This window comes from Pantherophis guttatus, chromosome 5 (genome assembly GCF_059756535.1).
Source record: "Pantherophis guttatus breed Tessera chromosome 5, ASM5975653v1, whole genome shotgun sequence".
Taxonomy (NCBI): domain Eukaryota; kingdom Metazoa; phylum Chordata; class Lepidosauria; order Squamata; family Colubridae; genus Pantherophis; species Pantherophis guttatus.
The window spans coordinates 31996195-32019660 of record NC_142067.1 but is presented as its reverse complement, the minus strand read 5'-3'; the positions used below and the strand labels follow the sequence as shown (position 1 = coordinate 32019660).

The following is a 23466-nucleotide window of genomic DNA, read 5'->3' as shown; positions in this document are numbered from 1 at the left end:
ATGAAACTAGCTGATGGAATGTCCTATTAATCATCTATATATAGACGTCAACCCACTGATTGATGCAAACTCATTTATTACAGCTGTTGAGATCAGAAATATTGTAAAGAGACTATCACATCTGGAAATCATATCAAGGTACACAAGAATTTTTGGATCAGTCAGTCATATAGATATATAGGAGAAAAGAAAAAGGACAGAATAGATGCTAAGTAAAAATGAAATGGAACCATCAGTGAAAATAGTAGGAATGAAAAAAATATTCAGAACTTTAACACAAGAAGTGGAATATTGAAATTTAACATGCAGCATAACATTAACAAAGCTGAGAGGATAGAATGCCAGTGAGAAGACTATAGTAGGCTAGATAAGTGGTGGGAGTATCGGATAAGGAGTTATTGCAAAGCATGTAGAGATTAAAGGGCAAAGAGTAGAGAGGCTGTTAAGCAAATGAAAACATTTGGCAATGGTTATAGAAAGAAGGATAAAGCAAACCAAAATGTATCTCCTAAATCAAATGGTAAAGCTTTTCCTGAGCTACGCTTATCATTGTTCATTTAAAATGCTTCCTCTTCTACAGTTGTTGAATTTTATATACAGAGTGGTGCACAGAGATAATAAAAACATACATTGGAAATCACAGAACTGAATTGTCACTGAAAAAACAAGGAATAGCCAAGCCTAGTTACATTTTAACAATTCCAGTTGAAAGTAAGCATTAGGACTGCAAGTTTGAATGCTCTGCTTAATAGAATAGGAGCAATTGTTTCAAACTGGAAAATATGAATTATGAAGGAAAATGCTAAGCAATGCCTCTCAGTCAAAGCAATGTAATAGTCATAGCATACCCTCTCTTGAAATGAATCCAAAGCCATCTAATCGATTATCTCTTCTTTATTTACTGGTTGTGTTCACAAAACACTTTATTTGCTTAATTATAGATTACTAAATAAGCATCACAGTGGACTAAACTTGGCTTTCCAACCACACAAGTTGAGTTCCCTAAGCTTCGCACTACATTGCTCATTAAACAAATCTTCTGAATGTTTTCCCCATTACATTCCTTATCCTGCCCCCTATTTATTGTTACCTGGATAGTCCCTCAGGTTGGAGGTTGTAATCCCAGTCTTCCAGCTGAGCAGCTATACGGTACTCCCTGAGCTGAGCTGCATTCACTTGGTAATACTTCAGCCCTGACCAACCCAGGAACACCAGTAGAAGACATTTGGGGACAGGGCTCACACTGTATCTTCCCATTGATGCTAATGTGCTGAAAGACACACGGAAGTCAGTTCTGCCTGCAGCAACTTGCCACTTCCCCACAGAAACTTACTATGTGGCTGTTGATGCAAGGGACAGTGGCTTCAGTGACGCTCCTGTTTTCCTCCTCCCACAACCGAGATAAGCAACTTCTGATTTTGTTTGGTGTCTTGACTCTTTCTCTGCTGACAGGCAGGCTGAACAATGTTAGGGAAAAGCAGGTGACCTGTTTGGACTGTTCCCCATGTGGACAGAAAAAGATTAGGAGCAGGGACAAAGGCAAAGGCTAAAGCTTGTGAGGATGAATACCTGAAAACTTAAAAGACCAGGACAGCACATCATTCAAGAATGTGAGGATCCAATAAAGGAAAGATCTGGCAATTTCTGCTAATTTGGAGATGGGAGGTGATGTCCCCAGAAACCTAAAATCTAAAATATATTTTATTGCACTAATTATATTTTCATCTCACCCTTCTCCTCCTCCTCATTAATATTCTGCCTTTATTTTGTAAAAGTAGCATACCTGATGCTTTTTTCTCCTATGACGGTCCCAGTGTCCAGGGATCATGTGATTCCCTTTTGCAACCTTTTGACAAGCAAAGTCAATGGGGAAAGCCGGATTCACTTAACATCCAGGTTACTAATTTAACCACTGCAGTGAATCACTTAATAGTGTCAAGAAAGGTCATAAAATGGGGCAAAAGTCACTCAACTGCCTTGCAGTGGAAATTTTGGACTCAGTTGTGGTCGTAAGCCGAGAACTACCTGTACTAGAATTACTACTTTAGTGGGGCAATATGTGATGGTGACAACTATACTGTGCATGAGGTCATTCCCTCGACAGCTGAAGTGATAAAAGAGGAAGTAAAAAAGAAGACGATGAGGCCATTTAAATAATATTTATTTATTTATTTATTTATTACATGTATTTATATGCCGCCATTCTCCCAAAGGACTCAGGGCGGCGAACACAAGTTAAGAAACAAGTACAATAAAGTCCCATTTTAAACCAAATAACTGATTAATAGTAAATAATAAAACCCGGAATCAGAGTCAGCCTATTTGTTTGAACAGCCAAGTCTTCAGGTCCCGACGGAAGGAACGCAATATGGGCATTTTGAAGTTTATATGTGACTTTTTTTGTGTGTGGCTTTAGATGCACCATGGATATGTCAATCATTGTAAATTGCAATGCATCAGAATGAAACTGGTGGCTTACAGATTTGATAAATATTTCATTCCCTTGGGCATCAATGTTTCTAAACCATGTCATATGATTTATGGCAATATAGGCTTTCAAGAAGAGATTGGACTGCCATTTATCAGAAATGGTGTAGGGCAGTGATGGCTAACCTTTTTGCCATCCGTGCCAAAAGCAGGTGGAGTGCGATGGGGTCACACGCACGCGTGCCCACATCCATAATTCTATGCGCCCCACCCCCCTGTGCTCCCCCCACTTTTGGCACGTGATGGCACGGTGGGCCCGGTAGGCCTGTTTTTTGCTCTTCCCAGGCTCCAGAGCCTTTCTAGGAGCCTGGGGAGGGCAAAAACAGCCTTCCCCCCCCCCGAGGCCCTCTGGAGGCTGGAAACAGTGTGTTTCCTCACTTCTGGTGGGTCCAGAAGGCCCGAAAATTAGCTGGTTGGCGCACGCATGCGTGCTGGAGCTGAGCTCGCGTGCCCACTGATATGGCTCAGCGTGCCACCTGTGGCAACCGTGCCATAGGTTCGCCATCCTGGGTGTAGGGTCTCTTGCTTTGGGCAGGGGGTTGGACTAGATGACCTACAAGGTCCCTTCCAACTCTGTTAATGTAATCCTGTTTGCAAAGTGTTCTGAGCAACTGCTTAAAATACTATACAGCTTTGTGAAACTGATTTAAGGAAGAACTTAGTGTCATCTTTCAATCAATCTGGTAAATTCAGAGACAACACACCTTCATATGATTTGTTGGGTTTGACCTTTAAATCCTACCTGCCATGGAGGCAGGTTACATATGGAACCATCTGCTCTCCCATTACATCAACCTGTCCCCACCTGATCAGGCAGAGAACGTATATTATAGACTCTATCAGTTAAAGAATTTCAACTGGCAGAGTCCACAAAAAGAGCCTTCTCTGCCAACACTACTGCTCTTTTAGGTTATCCCCCCCACCCGAAGTGGCATAGGCTTCCACTGTCCACAGGCCTTTGAAGACCTGGTTCTGCCAATGCACAGGACTCGCAGAGGAGCAAGCAATCTTGAGATTGGGTGCTTTGAAGGCCCTCACCCCATTTTTAAAAACATAATCCTAATTTTAATTATTCCTACCATGTTTTAGCTCCCTTTTACTGAAATATAGTTTTCATATGGTTTTTGTTTTTAATTGTACCCTGTACAATTAAAAACAGAGTTGCTCTGTGAGATGGGTAATTTTTAAATGTGATAAATTAAATTAATAACTAATCTATGACTTATTTATAACTGCAAGGTAATTCAATATTTTAACCATGCATTTATCACCAGAGTTGAAAATTATGACGTCTCTAACTTTGGTTACCTATGGTATATGCCTCTGAATATATGAATATATATTCTACTAACGTAATCATCAAGTTTACTTCACTGAATAATGAACCTACTAATAGAAAAGGACAATTATGTGATGCTTTCTAAGGTGTTCAGAAACCAGTTCAAGCCATGTCCTCGGGCACATCACGTTCTATGCAAAGAAAAATTTAACTTTTATTTTCTCTTCTCCACCCCCATTTTAACAAACAGAAAAGTTAATGTTTACCAGTAGCAAATAATCCAGATATTTGGGGAGTATATAAATAGAGAAAGCCAACACAATAAATTGGCTCAAATAATCTGTACAAAAACCAATCACTTCTATAATTTTCATGCACAAATATTATCAAAAGACTGAACCTCCTAGAAATTGGAGGTAATTGTAATTGGCAAATTGAACACAGTCCCTATATATCCTTAATTAATGCATTTCCCAAGAAAGAGAATGGGAAAAGGAGTCATTTGTTGCTACTCTCATTAAAACAATTGGAAGTTTTTGACTCCTGATCTAATCATATAGAGATCTACTAGACGATCCCAGTTTAATTCCTACGATCCCAGTTTAATCCCTTTTTACAACAAAAATATGTACTACTATTAATATTTTCAAAATTCTTCTAGTTTAACTGAATAAACTAGAAAAAGAAATTATAATATTTGTTATTTTTTTATTTACTTTTCATATTTTTGAACCACCCATCTCCCTCAGAGAGGAACACTGGGACTCTGTATAAATTGTATAAAAGTGTGCATAGATTAAAACTGCTCGATTATAAACTTAGATTAACAGCTTTAATTACTGAAATAATTATTTTAATTACATAATTAATGAATATTTTACAGAAATATATTACAACTGATATAATTATATTTTTATTATTCTTTGCATTATGTAAAAGAAAAGCACAATTCTATAGCAAGAGCACAGGAATGAAAAAAGTGATTTATTGTTTTTTACACATAAAGATCTTTATTAAAAAGTAAGGCTGATAGAGGAATTTTATTTTGATGAGAGTGCCACATTACAGAAGTTGCACACAATGGTGGATCAACAAGTCAGACACGTTGGGTTATTCTTTTTAAAAATTAGAACCAATATTTATTTCCATAAACTTTATTTCCAGTAATTACATTGTAAAGTGTCTTGTATAATCATATTCTATTGTTGGAATGACAGCTTGTACAAATTTCAAAAAAATCAGAAGGTACCTGAAATTTAATTAAGGAAAATAAATCTAGTATAGTACTAGTTTCACATTCTCTCCTTTGAAATGCAAGAGAATAATGCTAAAAAGACACTTTCCTTCTTCCAAAATCAAACACCAGTTTATCTCTCTTTATCTGGATCTTTCCTAGAATTCAGTCTGATATAATGGTTTAATGACTAATGCACTATGTAGCACGTCTTAGTCTGCAGATAACCCTACTTAACAATTAGTTTTTGTTACAGTCATTGCTCCTACTGAAGACAGGAGGAATTTGCTGATCATCACAAATATTCTTTTGAGTCTTCTGTTCCATGCCTTCCATTGTTTTTGCTAATGCTACTTTTTAAAAAAAGCATGCATTAATGTTCTTGTCAACAGATACAAGTGGTTTTTGTTCCATCATATAACTAAAAGTATGTGAAAAATAAATCTCCTTCTTCTAAAGTTACCTCCACCTTCATTTACTTCTAGCCTTTTGAGTGAAACAATGCATCTAAAACTTGAAAAAGGTAGTTATTGAAAAGAGTTCAAGATTTAGAAACGTGGAGTAAACTACAATTCGTTCCTGGGAAAGATTGCATCGATTAAAATGAACGTCTTACCCAGAATTCTATATTTGTTTCAAGTAATCCCTATAAGACCAGGGAAAGATTTCTTAAAGTCTTGTTAAAAGACTTTAACAAAATGATAGCAAATTATATCTGGCAGGGGAAGAAAGCAAGGATCAAAATAAAACACCTACAAGATACACGAGAGAGAGGAGGATTAGGACTACCGGATTGGGAAACGTATTACAAAGCTGCATCACTGATTTGGATTAGGGACTGGATAGAACTCAAAAACAAAAGAATACTGACATTAGAAGGTTTTGATTTACAAAAAGGTTGGCATGCATTTTTGTGGGAGAGAAAAGATAAACAACACCTATACTTCCAACGGCATATTATTAGGGAAGCACTGTTACAAACCTGGCAAGAGATTAAAAAAACTATACTATGATAAAATTCCAGAATGGCTGTCAACCATGGAAGCACAGATTTACCCCAACGCTATGGACATGGATAAAATGAAAACCTATAAAGATTTGTTAAACAACAAAGGGGAACTAAGATCAAGACAAGAACTGAAAGAACAGGGTACAGACATTGATTGATGGCCATATTTACAAATAAAATCTAGACATAAGACATTTGGATTCCAAAAAGAGCCATATGAATTAGATAAAATTTTACAAGGGATAGATGATAAATTGATAACCAAAACTTATAAATATTTATTAAAATATAAATTAGAAGAAGAAGTGGTTAAAGAAAATATGATAATTTGGGCGAAGAATTTCGGATATAACATTGAATTGGAAAAATGGGAAAAACTATGGAATGTAAATTCTAAAGTAACAATGTCTGTACCCTACAAAGAGAACATATACAAAATGTTCTACAGGTGGCATCTCCCTCCTGCCTGCCTGGCAAGAATGTTCCCGAATGCTTCCCCATTATGCTGGAAATGCAAACTACAAAAAGGAACCTACCATCATATGTGGTGGTCCTGCCAGAAAGCAAAACAGTTTTGGCAGACAATCAGGATACAAATAGAGGAAATCATACACCAGAAGATAGAAATGAGGCCAGAAACCTTTTTATTAGGAATAATCACAGGACACTACAAAAAAGAAATAAAATACCTAATTATCCATATATTAATGGCAGCACAGATAGTTTTTGCCCAGAATTGGAAACATGAGGATATACCAACAGAAGACAAAATAATCAGTAAAATTATGGAATGTGCAGAAATGGACAAACTTACAAAAGAAATACAAGAAAAAGAAGAAATGGATTATTATTTAGTATAGCAGAAATGGTATAACTGGTTGGAGAAGAAGAAAGGAAAACAAGATTAGGGATACAAATGAGAGGTCTATAGAAACTATAGGAAAAAATTAAGTACCAATTGAGGAACATAGTAAATTAAATAAGTAGACTAAGAAAAGCTGAAGAAACATTTTATTTTATATATAAGTATATAGATATATAAACATAAATCTAGACTACTGATGCGATAAGTTTAAAAAGGAGTCATAAAGACTTGATTTATGTCTATTTGTTTTGTATGTTTTACTGTTGTTTATATGTCTGTTTGTACTTTTTAACTAATAAAAAATTTATTAAAAAAAAGAAAAGAAAAAGAAAAGAGTTCAAGTCCCGCCTTAGCCATGAAAGCTGGCTGGGTGACCTTGGGCCAATCACTCACATCCAGTCCAACTCACCTCACAAGATTGTTATGGGGAAAATAAGAGGAGGAAGATGTGTTTGATATGTTCACCACCTTGAGTTATTTGTAAAAATAATAAAGGTGGGATAGAAATAAATAAAAATAAAAGACAGCAGTAGATAGATAGAAATGGAAAAGTTAGAAATGTATGCCTTTATCTGTCTAAATAAAAAATAATTTGTTACTGAGCCCTTTAAATTATTCTCTTTGATGGAAAAAAAGTTTGATTGTAAAAAGGATACATATGAACACCAAGTTCACCTCCACCTTCTGCCACAGTCTCGATTATTTTCTTCATCACTTCTGCATGCCTGAGAAAGTGAAAGTGAAAGCATGTTCCATTCACCTAATTTTTAAAAAGCATTGTTTCAGTTATACCAATTCCATCAAGTTACTCTTTTAATTATCAATTGCAGCAAACCGTCATCAGATTGCCATAGAAGGAGATGAATAGGGGATCAAACCATTTCACCAGCTTTGTTAAAACATTCATATACTATGCCTTTTATTAATTGTGATACTTCTGACACGAATAAACAAACATCTTCAGCATGCATAATGGATAGGAGTTATTATTTAAGAATTAGTTTTTAATTTCAAGATTTGGTATCCGACCTTGCTCCCCTCCCTGCCTTTTTACTTTCCCTACTATATTTTTTAGACTAAGGCTGAACAAAGTAATCGTCTTTTTAAAAATTGTTTCCTCAAGCTGTTTCTCAGAAAACCCTGTCATGTATTTCTTGAAACAGGAAACACAGAAGGTCAGCTAAACAGAAACAACAAAACTAACATAACCAGATTGACATACTGCAATCAATAATATTAATGACAACAGCGAAGCTGAAAAGTTACACAACTCTACCCTGCACTTCAATGAACGCCGGGTTTTCCTGAATTAATGAAAAAAATCTAAAAGAATTATATAGCAAGGATCCAAACTGCTGGAATTTCAAAATACAAGCTTTGACTTCAAATCCTGCAGATTGCACCATTTCACTGATGATCCAAGAAGAATTGACAGGAAGCATTCTACGGAAACGATTGCCACACTTTTTAGACTAATGTTCTGAAGCAAAAGGAGCAAAGGACTTGTACAAAGTGTAGACTAAGACTATACTGAGCAAGCTTTTTATACTTTCTCTCTGGTGTTACTGCTATTTTCAGCTTCTTTTTTGCTATATTGAGTGCAACATGTCTACAATATTTTCGCATGGCCTTTGCTTCTATTTCTACAAAATCATGAGCAGTAGTTACCTATAGGTCAATCCTTAAAAAAAAATCAGTACAGAACTCCTAGACTGCAAAAAAAAGAAAAAAAGAAAAAAAGCCATGGCAAATCAGAATAAAGCATATTTACCTTGCATTTAATTCTAAATGGCAAAGGTGCTGAGACAAATTCCAAATTAGAAGAGCAATAATATCATTCTGCATCTCTGAATGCATTGCTTGTTTTTAATTAATTCTACTGTGCTTTTGATTTGATTCTAAAATGAAAAAGCAAGATAACTTTCTTCCTCTTTTATTCCTTATTTTTAAAATAAAAATACCAAAATTGGAGTAATGTTGAAATACTTAGGTTGCAATTTTACACAGACACAAGCCATTTTTCATTTCTTTCTCCTCTTGAGAATGCACAGATGCAATCTCTATGCACTGATCCTATATAACAGGTAGAGAACTTACAGTTATTTAGCACGGTTAACTGTCATATAAAATCTGGAGGATCTCTGGTTCAAAACAAGCTGTTTGCATAAAGTTATTTTCCATCACAAGAGTTCAGAATTTCCATAATAAATTGTTGTGGTCATTAAGCGGGTCACTACTTAACCTAACTCTATTTTACAACCACTTTTACAAATCACAAGTGAGGCACTGCAGTCAAGTGAATCACATGGTGAGTAAGCAAATCATATGGTCTTTTAAGTAAATCCATTCCCCTGAATGGACATTTTTTTCCAGAAACAAGCAAAAAAAATAACACAAAGCTATGGAATATTGCAAACGTCAATAATTGCAGGCTGGTTGACAGGCACCTGAAGCGTGATTATATGACCATAAGTGTGTGTATATGTAGCAGTCATAACTTTGAGGACAGGTGCTAAGTAATTTTTTGGGTGTGTGTGTAGGTGTTTTAACTTTGAATAGTTGTTAAGCGACTGATAATTACAGTATGTGAGGACTATCTATAAAGTTGAAAACAGCTTCTGTTGGTAAAAGATAATCAAACAGAGAAAAGATGCCAGCCTAGAAAATCAGCATATCTTTGTTTATGTTAGCTATTTCTTTAAAAGCAAGGATTGGGAAAAAAAATACCTGCATGGATGAACTGAACACATTGGAGGTGGAGGAAGATGGGGGTGATTTTCAATTGTCACGGTCTTTTTGACATGATCTTGACTAATATCTTCATACATACTGTCTACATTTAAAGGCTGCCGTTGCTAAAAAGAAAAGGACATAGCTGAGATTCCTCTTTAAATTTATACAGAAACATAAAACTAATAAAACTGAACAACTGTTTGTAAGACTGGAAATACTGTCTGCTAAAATTTCAAGCTCGGCACAGAAAGGAGAATGAAGAACATAGAATCTCTGGAACCTATTTAATTTCCTCATGTTCACTTTGCCCTTTCCTGTGATTCAACATAATTATGTAAACTTTATGTAATTTATGATTGTTGAAAAATTTAGATTTTCTTGATGCAGCATTTTGGTTACTTTTAGAGATGTGTAAAATGTTTCAATTCAAACCACATCAAATATGACATGTCATGGCATTTTTTTTTCTAACCCTGTAGAAGTGTTTTCAATTGGAACGTGTGGTTTGCATTCAAACCTAGCTGCTTCAAGGCCAAAACACCCTGCAAAGCTTGAAAACAGTCCATCTACAAACAAGCAACAGCAGTTTGCAGTATTTCTCAGTCAAGACGGTTTGAAATATTTTGCATACTTTTCTGAGCATAGATTTTAAAAAAAAAATTAAAGTTTGCTTTTTAAATAAAAATTATGGATGTGCAAATGTTGCCAATTCAGGAACAGACTGTTCCAGAGAACTCAAGAATTTCTATAATGCCACTCCAGGTTTGATGTGATAATTCCTAGATCTAAAAGCTCCAAATTGGAAGCAATATAGAATGAAACAAACCTCTTCTGGAGCTGGATTACTCATGTCTCACCTTCATTTACTTCTTGGTTTGAGGGATTCAGTTTTGGAAACTGCCAAGTTACCTCATGGAAAGCATGGCTCAGAAAGGGAACGGGACATTTCAAGTTCATGATAACAAGAAGGGGAGTAATGAATCTCTGTAAATAGGGCTCATTACTAGCTTTTTGAAAGCTATTTAGTGATTCAGGATCTTTTCAAGCTGAAAACTTTAAGACACTTTCAATAATCAATGGTCTTGGTTTGTGAAATGTTATGTGCTATCTGCAGAATCAATATAAAAAGGGCCTAAATGGTAATGTAAGAAACAAAAAAACTTGTGATATAACAGGCTAAAAGCATCTTGGCTGAAATACGTACTTCTAGGATCCCACCAGGTCAAGATATTCAAATCTCTGCTTCATCCATTGCAGCAGAAGATACACAAATCCTTGCATATCAACTTTTCCAACCTCTCCCTAACATATGAATGAGCTATATGGGAAGAGAGTGCTTATTACAACTGCAGCTTCCATTACCATATATATGAATGTTTAACTGAGCACAGCTATTATTCCAGTAATGTATTTGAAGTAATATGCAGAGGCTATTCTGAAAAAAGGAGAAAAATAGTTTTATTTCCAGGTAATAAGAATCAGGGAGAAAAGAATACTACTATTTCCCCATATTTGGATATTGATAATCCTTGGTGATTTACCCAAGGGCTATTATTATACAGGTAGTTCTCCACATACCACCATAATGGAGCCTATCCATTACAGTCATATGTTGCAAGTTGTAAAATGAGTCAGTCACATGGCCAGATGGGTTTTACTTTTTTTTGTGGCTGTCATTAAGATAACGCCATGGTTAAGAAAATGTCAAGGTCATTAAGTAAATCAATGGTTCACTATGGATGCAGTTTATGCCAAAATTCAGAAGTGCTGGTCACATGGTCATGTGACCACAGGACATTGCAAATGACTATAAATGCAGTTGTGTTGCTGAATGCCCAAAGTTTCGTCATATGATCACAAAGGAGGCCTGACTGTTGGAACTTCGAATTCAGGTCATAAGCTCCCTTTTTCAGCTTGGTTGTTAAGTTGATGACTATAACTGTATCTGTAACCAATTGTGAATTTGTTTCATTACTGGATATCTACATTTCCAAATAAGGAGGAAAATTACCTCATCATAGCCAAATAACCAAAGCCTGGGTGTTTGATAGTATTTGTCATATGTAATATAAAGGTCGTAAGTCCTAGTTTGTAGAATAGCTTCTTCTCCACCTCCAACATCAGTTTTAGTCTTGGCAGCTTCCACTATTTTTCTTGTGTCTAATGTTGCCTGTTGAAGATTTTAAAAAACAATGATTCAATTTCGGTGTCTACTGCTGTCAAACGGTGCTGCGGAAATATCACATTACGTTATTTCTATTTAACTTTAATGTCACTTTAAAGAATAGTCTGTTGAACTCCAAAGAAGTTTTACTAAATAAACAGATCACACTTACATCATCTGTCTCCAACAGTCCACTCTCCTCATATTCTGAAAGGACAACATTAAAAAAACCCACATCAGTATTTTGGTTAACCTATCCCAGGACAGGGAGCAATGTTTAAAAACATTTTTCATTTTTTCCTCCCAGCTGCTACACTGGAACATTCTTGGTCAGCAAATAGGAAGAAACCAGAAAAGATCCAGAGAGAAAAAGACACAATCACAACAATGCCTGAGACCACAGGTGAGAAAGGCAGGGAACTGAGGACTTTTACATTGCTTCTCATGAGAGTTTCAGAACAAAACAAAATAGGAAGTGATTGTTCATGCCAAATCTCTTTGATTACTCCCATCTATTAAAAAAAGAAACACATTGTTCCACATTATACAGACAGACTTGCATTAATGGCAGGTATATATACGGTATGTATTTTCATTCATTTAATGATTGCAATCCTTTAATGGAATATCCTTATTTGCCAACACCTTTCTCTTGCCTAGAATAAATTTGTCTCGTCACCTAATTTGTCTCATTGATGAGTATGTCATCAATGTGTTTACTTCCAGATTGTTTAAGTTTTCTCTCTTCCCCACTTTTCTGGTTTGCATATTTAAAGAGAAGACATGTTTCTTAAAAAGGAAGTGATGAGAAAAATGGATTAAAACATACCCTATTTCAGAATATTGAAAGAAAGCAACAATAGCAAAACAAAGTTTGGTTTTCATTTGTTTAATATGATGCAATATATCTGCCTTCAAATATCATATTAAATGTACCTTCCATATCAGCTGCTTCTTCTTCATCATCATCATCATCTTCACAAGAAACTAAGCGTTCCGATAACTTTGTATTGTCCTTAAAGGGCATGAGGGGAAAAAAGCACTTTCAATGATCAACAGACTCCCAGGCCAAAATGTCCATATGGTGAATTCAAGTTATGCTACCAATGAAAAAATTCAACCCTGATAAAGTTTCCTTAATGTGGATTTTAAAAATTATTTTATTAGATATGCCATATTGAGCATATGAAATAGATATAATCCCAGGTTGTGTCTGAAAACACCATTATGGTATCCCTTAAGAAGCTATAGTGGATACCATAAAGGTGTTTTCAGACACAACCTGGGATTTTCTATGAATAGATGTGAGATAAATGGCAGATAAATAATTGACATATCAGTTCCTATTGGAAAATCATCAAGGGGAATCTAAAATCAAATCAAAAGAACTATTCATGTAGCCCATGTAGTTATCTCAGATTTAAAATGGATGAAAAGTCTTACAGTATGGAGCAAAGTAAGTTAGAATTTTAAATACAATTATGTACTGATGATGAACATGTAATTGTTAAAATGTATAAATGTTTGTTGAAATCTGAAACAGAAGATAGAGAACGTATGACAAATTGAGCTAAGAATTTTGGTTATATAGGGATCAATAGGAAAATGTGTGGTTAAAAGAACTGAAATTTCTTTTATTGTATTATGACCTCAAAGATAAGTTTTATAAAACAATGTATTGTTGGTAGCTATTACCAGAGAAATTGTCTAGAATGCATAAAGGAACTTCAAATGTATGTTGGAAATGTGAACAACATGAAGAGACATTTTACCATGCTTGGTGGACAAAAAGCTAAAAAAAATTGGATCAAAATGCATACTTTGAAACAGAGATTTTAAATATCAATATTCAATTAAAACCAGAATTTTTCCTTTTAGGATTAATAGATAAATAGAAAAAAAGCTATGGAAGATTATTTCAGTATAATAATAGTGAGATTACAGTATGCAGAAATAGAAAGATTTGACACTACCCAATTTGGAGCAATAATTGGTAAATTTGGCAAATTTTGCTGAAATGGATAGACTTCTTTGTTTACAGAAAAGACTTTATCTACATTTATTGCTGACTTAAAGCCTCATGCACTTTGTGCATAAAAATAAAAAAGTAGGCTTGTGACTTATGGTTTTGATGATTAGGCAGGATAGATTATAGAAAGAAGAGAATATAATGTAATCATAAGATTCTTTTGTTTCAACAGGCCGGGCTGGCTTAGAAAATGAATTTTAATTGGGAGTTTGTAGTTTTTAATATAAGGACCAAATTTTTAATATATTTTAAACTGTTTTTAAATTTTGTGGGTATATGTTGTTTTAATATGGCTGTACACCGCCTTGAGTCCTTCGGGAGAAGGGCGGTATAAAAATTTAATAAATAATAATAATAATTGTTTTGTTTGTTTTGTTTGTTTGTTTGTTTGTTTGTTTTATTAGATTTATATACCGCCCTACTCCCAAAGGACTCAGGGCGGTGAACAGGCACAAAATAAAATACATAAATACAAAATTTAAAAGCGGAAATAAAACCAGATTAAACAATTTAGCCCGAGACAAATTTAAAACATCCCAATAATTTAAAAACAGATTTAAAATTTTCAATTTAAAAGAAAAGGGGAAAAAGGTTAGGCCAGCCCAACTATCATCATCATCATCATCATCATCATCATCATCATCATCATCATCTTGGAGAGAGGTCAAATTATATTTGTACTTCTATGAAGAATATTGGAAGCTACTTCTTTATACTTTTTTCTTTTCTATCTTTAACTTTTTCTTCTCAGACTTTTTGCTTTTTCTTTAGTTTCTTTCTTTTATCTTCTTTAAAAATGTTAATTATCCACATACTGTGTATGTATGTATAAAAGAGAAAGTACAATGCTGAAATAAATTTACTCTAGTATCAGGAACGAGGGTAAAAATATGTTTTTGTACAATTCTTACTGTATAACTAGTCATCTGCAAAAATCATGAATTCAGTAACTTATTTAAATAATGTTTGCTTTAAAAATGCCTTTTTATGAAGAGGGGTTATTTCAGTAAGTATGCTATATGAAAACCTTTCTGAATCAGTTAAGTAAATCAGTTAATACCTTATTTTCCATTGTGATCTCCTTAATGGCTTCTGTTACTCCTGTAATACCTGTTGGAAATATTAATAGAGTCAGGAGTATGGATAAACCAAATGATAATTTGTAATTCTGTAAATACTTATCACTTTATAAACCAACCATTTTGATAGCAAACTTGACTCTGAATTTTCAAGGTTAATATACAGTATTTAAGAATTCAGTGAAGAATGCCAAAATGAAAATGTTTTCCGTAGTTGCACACCTATACACTTTGTAGCACTTTAAAGTTCATGAGAGTTGTGGTCACAATGTCAATATAATATAAGCTCAACATATAAAAGAAATGCATAAGAAAAAAAAAATGTAAATTACCTGCATTGTGAAATGTGTCAACCCATCCTCCATCTCCATCATCCTCTTCTATAATAGCTTCCAGCTCATCTGAATACTCCATCTGTTTACATCGCTTGTAGCATGGCACTGCATAAAAAGTATCTTGTGTTCATTCATAGAATAATAGGAAACAAAATTCTACAACATTTTAGGACTGTGCTTTAAGTGCAACAGCCTCTATTATTGATAAATGTATTTCATGTAGGTTAATACAGGCAGTTCCTGGGTTACAATCCTAATTGGACTGGAATTTCTGTCACTAAGTGAAATGGTCATCACACATCATGTGACCATGCCACTTAACAGCAGCAGTGGACCATCTTCTGAAAAGGCTGTCCCTGAATTATGAAGTCTTAGACAACTATCATCAGATTTCCAATATTCCCTTGTTAGGCCGTTTGTTGAGACAGTGGTGGCAGACAAACTTCACAACATCCTAGATGAAATGGATTACTGTATACGGATCCTCTTCAGATGTGGTCAGTCAAGGTTGTGAAGAGTAAAAAAAAAGCTATTTAATTGAATATTCTGCCTTGAAAGCAATAGCATACCTCCATTTCTTCTAATCCAGCCAAATAAACCAAAGTATTACGTAATGATGTTCAAAATATACTAATACTGTGCTACCCAGAATTATGCAGTTATAAGAAATATTTGTTGAGAAAACAGGATATAAAAGCACAAACCCAGACATACCATTTTTAGTAACCAAAAACTGCTTATCTGTTGGCAGGTAAGCCTTGACTTTTAATTCTTCTCCAGTAGCCCTTAAAATGCAAAAAACAAACAATAATAATAGCAACAAAACAGCAAATTATTTCTTGTTCAGAACCGTTAAATTTCTGCTGAAGTTGATATAAACACAGGGCAAACAGTTTTAAAAAATAGTTTGCTATTTGCCTTGGGAGACGAAAGTGACTATAACCTTAGAGTCTAACTAACAGACAACCGCAGTTTAATAGTTGTGAATCTCAGTCTGAATTTCTACATTACACCAATATTTTCGAAATGTTATTAAATGACAACTAAATCTGGAGTATGTATGAAAGGAAACTAAAGCATTATGAATTTGGAGTCAGATTCATAATTATGTAATTACATAATTCATAATTATTATATTGTAGTTATGTGGCCTTTTTGTCTTACCATTTTTATAATCCTAAGTAACATAAAGCTATAAAAACATGATAACCTCACAGGTAAGGAATCAAAAGCCAAATTTAATTCTACCAAAGAAGGAAATATATTAGAATTTAGATGATTCCCCCTCTCTGTTAACTCACAACTTACTGAAAGAAATGCATGCATCTTCATATAGTGAACATACCTAAATGCTCTTAAGAAGCAGATTCTGCAGAATTTTACCTACCATTGCCAAGTAGGACAGTGGTGAACTAAATGATCTCCAGCTGCTATGAACTGCCAAAACAAAACAGCAAATGTATATATATTTATATGCACTAGTTTTATCAACCTTATTAAGATGAATTGTACTTATGCAGACTAAATGTCAAATCACATACACTTCATTCATTTGTTCAGTTCACAAGCAACAGCTTTTACAGCAATTCCTGAAGATGAACAAATGAAAATAGTTTGTCTGGTTTGTGCTAATAAATTATAAAATTATCTACCCAGTTTACATACACATACTTTTCTTCACAAAATGATTATATACCAAATTTCTTTAAAGCTCTGGGATATAATTATAATAAATAATGATGGATTATTAATATAATAATAATTAATAGAATTATTAAAGCATTAATAAGATCATTGAAATATATTAAAGTTAAAAGATCTAGGAAAATTATACAGACCTCTGTCTGGGCCCTAAGAAACAAAAGATAAAAGGTAAGGTATCTGAAGAGCCTCTCTCGAAGCTGTTGTACCTGAGATAAGAATAAGTCTGGTAGATCATAATTCAATTGGCCTCTACATTCTTAAGAGCCAGTATTTGTTTGAAAAAGTGATCCTTCAGATCAGAAACGGGCCACCAACTATCCATATCCAACATTTATTTCAATGTGTTTCTTATTTGGCCAACCCTCATTTAACCTTCACACAAATAGTCATTAAAAAAGTTATAAAACATATTTTACATCTAAATTATGTAAGATTGTGTTGCTATGTAATAATTCTAATCATTGGGCAGATTTAAATCTTATTTTTCATGAAATAATGGTAACCAGTATAGTGAAGATAATACTACACTTTAGTGATTTCCCCTTTTGATTTCAAGCACATATTTGGGGCTGTGAGAACTAATTTGCGACATCAGACTTAATTATTTGTCTTCAAATCCACTTCCTCAGAGAAAAAAGGTTTCCTTAACAAACAAGTTTCCTTTTTTTTTTTAACTCCAGAGGGAAGGAAGAATTATTTTATTTAGTCATCCTTCCCAAGTGTGCCATACATTTTTCAGTGTACAAAGCTGCACACTAATTAATGTTTAATAAATCTATTGAAACACATCTTGGGATACTGTAAGTTCTTACAAGTACTTAAGTATATTTTGGCCTGATACCATAAAGCTTCCAAACAAGTTTTTGTCTCTTTCCTTTCATACAAGTTGTCTAGTAATTCCAAATAGCTGGTAACATTATATTAAGAAACAGCCCTTAAGATTTTCACCAATGTAATCCCGAAGGAAGTATGTAGAAGTAAAATCTACTTCAAGTAAACCTGAACAATTGGTTATTTCATGAAGATGTAAATAAAGTTGTCATAGAAGCAATAGAAAAATAATTAGCAGCTGCTTTTTCCAATATGGCTTTCCAAGTTTTAGCCTACTGTCTTAAAACTTTCCGGAAGTATCTATACAGGTTACATTGTAGGCCCATATAAACTACAAGATGTTATCTTCCTATGAATACTACTAAATAATGTAAAACATAAGCAATTCCAAGTACATTCAATGGGATGTTATTCCAGTAACAGGCCTACATCTGCAACATTAGCTGTAAACCTTAGATCTTAGTAACATGTCATGATCTAGACAGCATTAATAGGAAGTAAGAAAACCTGCCACAGGAATTTCATTTTATTGTTTTTTAAGATTTACTTCAACAAATAAGTAAATCATTATATACATACCTCTTCAGGAGTGATAACTCCAGTTTCTTTAAACTTTGATTCCTAAAGAAAAAAAAAAGATGTCTGTAAACATTTAAAATCAAAGGCCTTAAGATAATGAAAAGAAAATGATAATGTTTTTAACCTGTACTCATTCTATCTGGCCAAATATTTCCTTAGTTTAACTTTGTAGCAGTCTTTACTTTGAAAATGTTCCCAATAACCCTTGTCTACAATAAAAGATACAGAACAAGAGGTTATCGAAGCATACTTGAACCACACAAATCAATTAGTCTTTTTGTCTAAGAACCCAAGCAGATGCCAGCAATCACTACTTTTATTGCTTATATAATGTTTATATTAATGAAAAATAGATATGACAATTTACATTTTTTCACAATGAGAGGATGCTACTTTTAGATTACAAAAAATAAAACACTTTCCTGACTTTACTACTGTTTTTGCTAACTATCCATATTTCTTGAAATTTTGGCTCAGAAAGAGAGTAGACATTTCACAAAGTGTCAGAATCACCATTTTTGAACTTTCAAGGCAAAAATATCTGCTCTCTTGTATTGCCACATAATGAATCTCTGAAAATGCACCATGCCAAGAAAGTGACATTTGATTTTAATGACAAGGCAGATAGATAAGAAAAAAGAAAATATAACTAACATTTAGAAAGTACTGATTTTTAAAGAGCCCTGTTGGAAAGCATTTTAATTTTTTTATTTTCTATTACCCAAAAGAACTGTTTCACATTACAAAAGACTCCCCCTGTCCCCTGATTACTTGTATAAGGATTTTCTCTATATTATTCATGTTGTCTTGTATTTTTTGTTATGGATTGCACCAGTAAAGACTAAACCGATTTTGTTGTATACATGATGTACAATGACAATAAAGGCTACTACTACTATTATTATTATTATTATTATTATTATTATTATTATTATTATTATTATTATTATTATTATTATTATTATTACCTTTATTTTTCAAATAATAGTATTGTAGAAGATTCTAGAGATACATTTGATAAAGAAGAAAAATCTATGGACAACCATTTGTTGCTGAACTACAACTTTTAATATTTCTCACTGTCGGTCATCTAGGCCAGGAGCCCATGAATTTTAATTCATTAATATCTGGAGGGCACCAAATCCCCAATCATGTTTTAGAGCAACTGATAAACATGAAGTACTTGCGGAATTCTCTTGAGAACTGCAATAGAACTGCAAAGTTTGTAGGGGGAAAAAAACTAATAAAGTTTGTGAGAAAGTTAAAGGGTAAATTTTTGGCTTTAATGTTTCAAATTTATTTAATCTGTCCCTGAGGCAACCAAAAGAATAATAGTTAACAACAATATACAGTAGTACAATAAAACATCCACAGTAAAAGTTAAAATCAATATTAAAAATATAACATAGAGACGTTCACTATACAATTATGTTATCTCAGTCATTTTAGCCCTCTCCACTGAAACAATTCCATTTTTAACTATTTCAGAATAACAGGAATGTGGGGGTCATTCCTGATATCCAGCAAGAAACTGTTCCATAGTGTGAGTATAGCCACCAAAATAAAGATAGCCTGCTTTTCTCCAGAGACACAAATGCCAGGCAGGTTGATTTTGACTGGAAATGTTTTTACCTTTAAGTTCCACCTTTCTTTATTTTTTCCTGTATCTTTTATTGTTAAAATATTGAAATATTGTACTTTGCTATCTTAATAAGCCTATTTCTCCCTCCACTTATCTACCCACTATACAAGAATCAAAACATTTTTTAATGTAAAGATCTGTGAATTATTAATATATTCAAAATAATCCCCCTAATTGTATTTATTCCATTGTAATTTTGGTCCATATTTAAAGAAACGTAAGATGAAAGCATAAATATCTTAATGAGTGTGACACAAGAATGAGAAGATAACATTGACGTGCTCACACATTCATGCCATATGCTCACTCCAGAAATATGCATCTTTCCCCACTATAGTATCTTGTGACAAAATCCTGTGATGCCAGCAATGCCTTTAGAGGATTCTGGACTAGAGAATATTCAGATCCTTTATTTTCCAGCAGAAAATGCAAATTTTAATTTTGCCAGTGTATGCATTTGCCTATCAGACTCACTTTTACAGCCATTATTCTTTTTCTTTCTCTTAGATATAACTCTGCCTTATCACTGATCTTTAGACACCAGTTCAGTTTGGAACAATAGCAAGACCCTTGCCACTCTTACAAAGGATAATTGAACAAAGTGGTCTCCCACCTTATTCCTTTCTGTGGGTGAGACAGAAAGAGTGAGAGAAATACTCAGACATAAGTTCCTTTGGGCCACAGAATCCCAGGCTCCTGGACTCCCAAGTCTAGTTGGGGGAACTCATATTCCTCCAAAGTGGCTAAATTTGAATTCCCAGATTTTTTTTTTAAATTTCATTTTTTTAAAAAATTGCCTGAAATTCTGCAAACTGTCCTCCATCAGCAGCTGAAGACCACAGATTCACCACCAAGAATTCAAAAAAAGTTTGAATTCTTTTCCCCACTGACAGAAGCAGCATCTTTCCAAATCCTAGCATTCTTCAGCTCCACGCATTATTATTTCTGACCCCTTTCCAGGGGACATGCAAAGGGACGATACTATCGGGACAAAAAAGTTTGGGAAGAGTGGAACCGATTGTTCCCCCTTTTTTCCCCCTCCCTTGCAAAAACTTCACATTCAAAACTACTGCTGTCCAAGTCTATCGGACCCCAAATCCCACAATCGGCCCAGGGATTATGGGCTCATTTAGTCCAAGTCGAAGAGGGCTATCAGGTAATAGATGTGTCACTGCCTGAGGCTCCTCCCCTCCCCATTTTGTGCCGGGTAGGCGGCGCCTCACCTTTAACACAGGTGTGAGGTATTCGGCCACCTCCAGCGCCTTTCCCTTCACCGTGTTGATGACGTTCTGCATGGTGCCTTGCTCTGCAAGTGGGGGACAGAGAGGGGAAAACGCCTGTCACCAACAGCCGACCCGCAAATTCAACTGCGCCGTCGCTCTTCCCTCCTTTAGCCTTTCCTTCCGGGAGCTGAGAGCCACCAAGCGCTCTACCCCCCCCCCTCCCCGCCCACTACCTTCAATGGGGTATGGGGGGTGGTGGAAGCAGGGAGTCACGTGAATTCCATCGACACGTGACCTGCTAGATATCCGCCCCGCCCCTTTTTTCCGCCCGGCGGCAGCCGCAGAACCTGCGCCTGCGTGGAAACAGAGAGCTGAGTTTGTGGGCTGACTCACGTCACCCATAGATCTACGTAATTTCTACTTTGTTTACTTGTCTTGTGCGTCACACATCCCCAAGGTGGTAAATTCTAGATTGACACATGGGCCCCATTTTGTAAAGCTGTAAGTTAATGCTTCAACGGGTGTGAGACCAGCTCTCGACGGCACTTCTTGTTTGCCACTTTTCGAAAGCATTTAACGTCGATACGTTTCTTAGCTCTATGGATGCCGTTTCTTTCGAGTCACTGCGCATGCTCCTCCGCCGGGTGCATCATGGGAGAAAGGAGGCGGCTGGGAAATGCCGGCTCGGGCTCCTCAGCTCTGCGCGTGCGTGCCGGAGCGGCAGGTAGACTTAAGGCAAAGGAGGCGATGCCCGGAGAGGATCCGCAACTGCCAGGTAACCGAGCCTTTGGCTGTGAGCTTAGGCAGATGAGATCGAGCGCTGGTCCTATATGGCACAATTTTTAAAAGCCTGCTCTTTTGGGGGGGGGGGATCGCAGCTCCATCAAGAAGGCAAATGGGAGCGCCATCGTTTGATTTTCGCTCACTTGTATGGGCTCCAGTAGGAGGAAAAGGAGGGGCTTTTTGGCAAACCATTGCTGGCTTCCAGTTGTGTCAGATTTCAACCTCTATTGCTTCCAGTTGGGGTAGACAGCTGTGCGTCTGGAAGGCAAAGAATTGGTGCAGGATGTTTTACAATGGTTAAGGCTTGGTTCACACGTGTTAAACAGGTCTTGCTTTGCTTTTGGGGAAGAGTTTATCAGTGCAATAGGCAGAAGGAATAACTAACCAAGACAATGGTAAGAAAAACCTGGTTTCTTGAATTGAAACTTGGTTACAGTTATTCCTTATTATTATTATTATTATTCATATTTCTATGCTGCCCACTCTCCGAAGACTCTGGGCGTCTTACACCAAAGACAGTATACTAAATAGCATATTGCCCCCAACAATCTGGGTCCTCATTTTACCCACCTCGGAAGGATGGAAGGCTGAGTCAACCTTGAGCCTCTGAGATTTGATCTGCTGAACTAGCAGTCAGCTGAAGTAGCTGCAGTACTGCACTCTAACCACTGCGCCATCTCGGCTCTTGGCTTCTGCCTATTGCATTGATAAAACTTCCCCAAAAGCAAAACAAGACCTGTTATTGTCACGTGTGATTAATTTACATTTCACTTGGTTTTTGCTGTGGATAGGCTAAGGTGTGGGCTGTGTAGCTAGCTGCCTTTATTGAATAAACCGAATGTATCCGACAACCCACTGTTAGAAATAGTGTTAGGTGTGATGGCTTGGTATCTCAATTGCCTAAATATAGCATTTCATTCACAACTATATTTGCAAAGCTCTGTGGTACAACAAGGATATGCCACGCCTCTTCACTACCATCTTCATGTTGGATCTGAAATCATTGGCTGCTGCTTTTAGACCAGAGATCTTCAAACTTGGCAGCTTTGCTGGCTGGAGAATTCTGGGAGTTGAAGTCCACAAGTCTTAAAGCTGCCAAGTTTGAAAACCTCTGTTTTAGACAGTCTCAAGGAATTTACACCTTGAATATAAATTGGCACTGAGTATGGCATTAATTATAAAAACTTACTGAAATTATACAACATTTAGATACACATTTAACTAGAATAAGTCTAACTTGTTGCCTTTTGAATCTGTTATAGATAGTGCAGAAGTAGAATAGATTAGAATTAGAATTAGAATTAGAATTAGAATAGAATAGAATAGAATAGAATAGAATAGAATAGAATAGAATAGAATAGAGTTGGAAGGGACCTTGGAGGTCTTCTAGTCCAACCCCCTGCCCAGGCAGGAAACCCTACACCACTTCAGACAAATGGTTATCCAACATCATCTTAAAAGAAGTAATTATATTGAAACCCTTGTTTTTA

The 23466-nt window shown here is 35.3% G+C and overlaps 3 protein-coding genes across 4 annotated transcripts in view; 1 reads left to right on the top strand and 2 right to left on the bottom strand.

The window, feature by feature from the left end:
- Positions 1 to 1338, bottom strand: part of F5 (coagulation factor V) — a 40436-nt gene extending 39098 nt beyond the window's left edge. Inside the window, exon 1 of the mRNA XM_034411951.3 lies at positions 1091 to 1338. Coding sequence (XP_034267842.2) covers positions 1091 to 1257 — 167 coding nt within the window. The 5' untranslated portion in view covers positions 1258 to 1338. The remainder of the gene's footprint in view (positions 1 to 1090) is intronic.
- A 3566-nt stretch (positions 1339 to 4904) lies between these two features.
- ATG3 (autophagy related 3) lies at positions 4905 to 21572 on the bottom strand. The gene is made up of 13 exons (XM_034411949.3): positions 21427 to 21572; positions 21194 to 21276; positions 18329 to 18370; positions 16602 to 16651; positions 15929 to 15999; positions 15212 to 15319; positions 14861 to 14910; positions 12708 to 12786; positions 11944 to 11978; positions 11619 to 11777; positions 9602 to 9729; positions 7531 to 7599; positions 4905 to 5015 (listed from the first exon to the last, which is right to left on the bottom strand). The coding sequence occupies exons 2-13, from the start codon at positions 21263 to 21265 to the stop codon at positions 4934 to 4936; spliced, it is 945 nt and encodes a 314-aa protein (XP_034267840.1). The 5' UTR covers positions 21266 to 21276; positions 21427 to 21572; the 3' UTR covers positions 4905 to 4933.
- SLC35A5 (solute carrier family 35 member A5) overlaps positions 21309 to 23466 on the top strand; it is a 14661-nt gene continuing 12503 nt past the window's right edge. Inside the window, exon 1 of one of the 2 annotated variants that reach the window (XM_034411944.3) lies at positions 21309 to 21968. The gene's annotated coding sequence lies outside the window, so the exon portion shown is untranslated. The remainder of the gene's footprint in view (positions 21969 to 23466) is intronic. The other variant, XM_087894829.1, reaches the window with a different exon arrangement.

Coding starts and splice junctions, on each gene's coding strand:
- ATG3 (XM_034411949.3), bottom strand. CDS start 21,265: ATGCAGAACGTCATCAACACGGTGAAGGGAAAGGCGCTGGAGGTGGCC. Junction 18,371..21,193: donor ACCTCACACCTGTGTTAAAG/GTGAGGCGCCGC, acceptor TTTTTTCTTTAG/GAATCAAAGTTTAAAGAAAC. Junction 16,652..18,328: donor GAGTTATCACTCCTGAAGAG/GTATGTATATAA, acceptor TTGTTTTGGCAG/TTCATAGCAGCTGGAGATCA.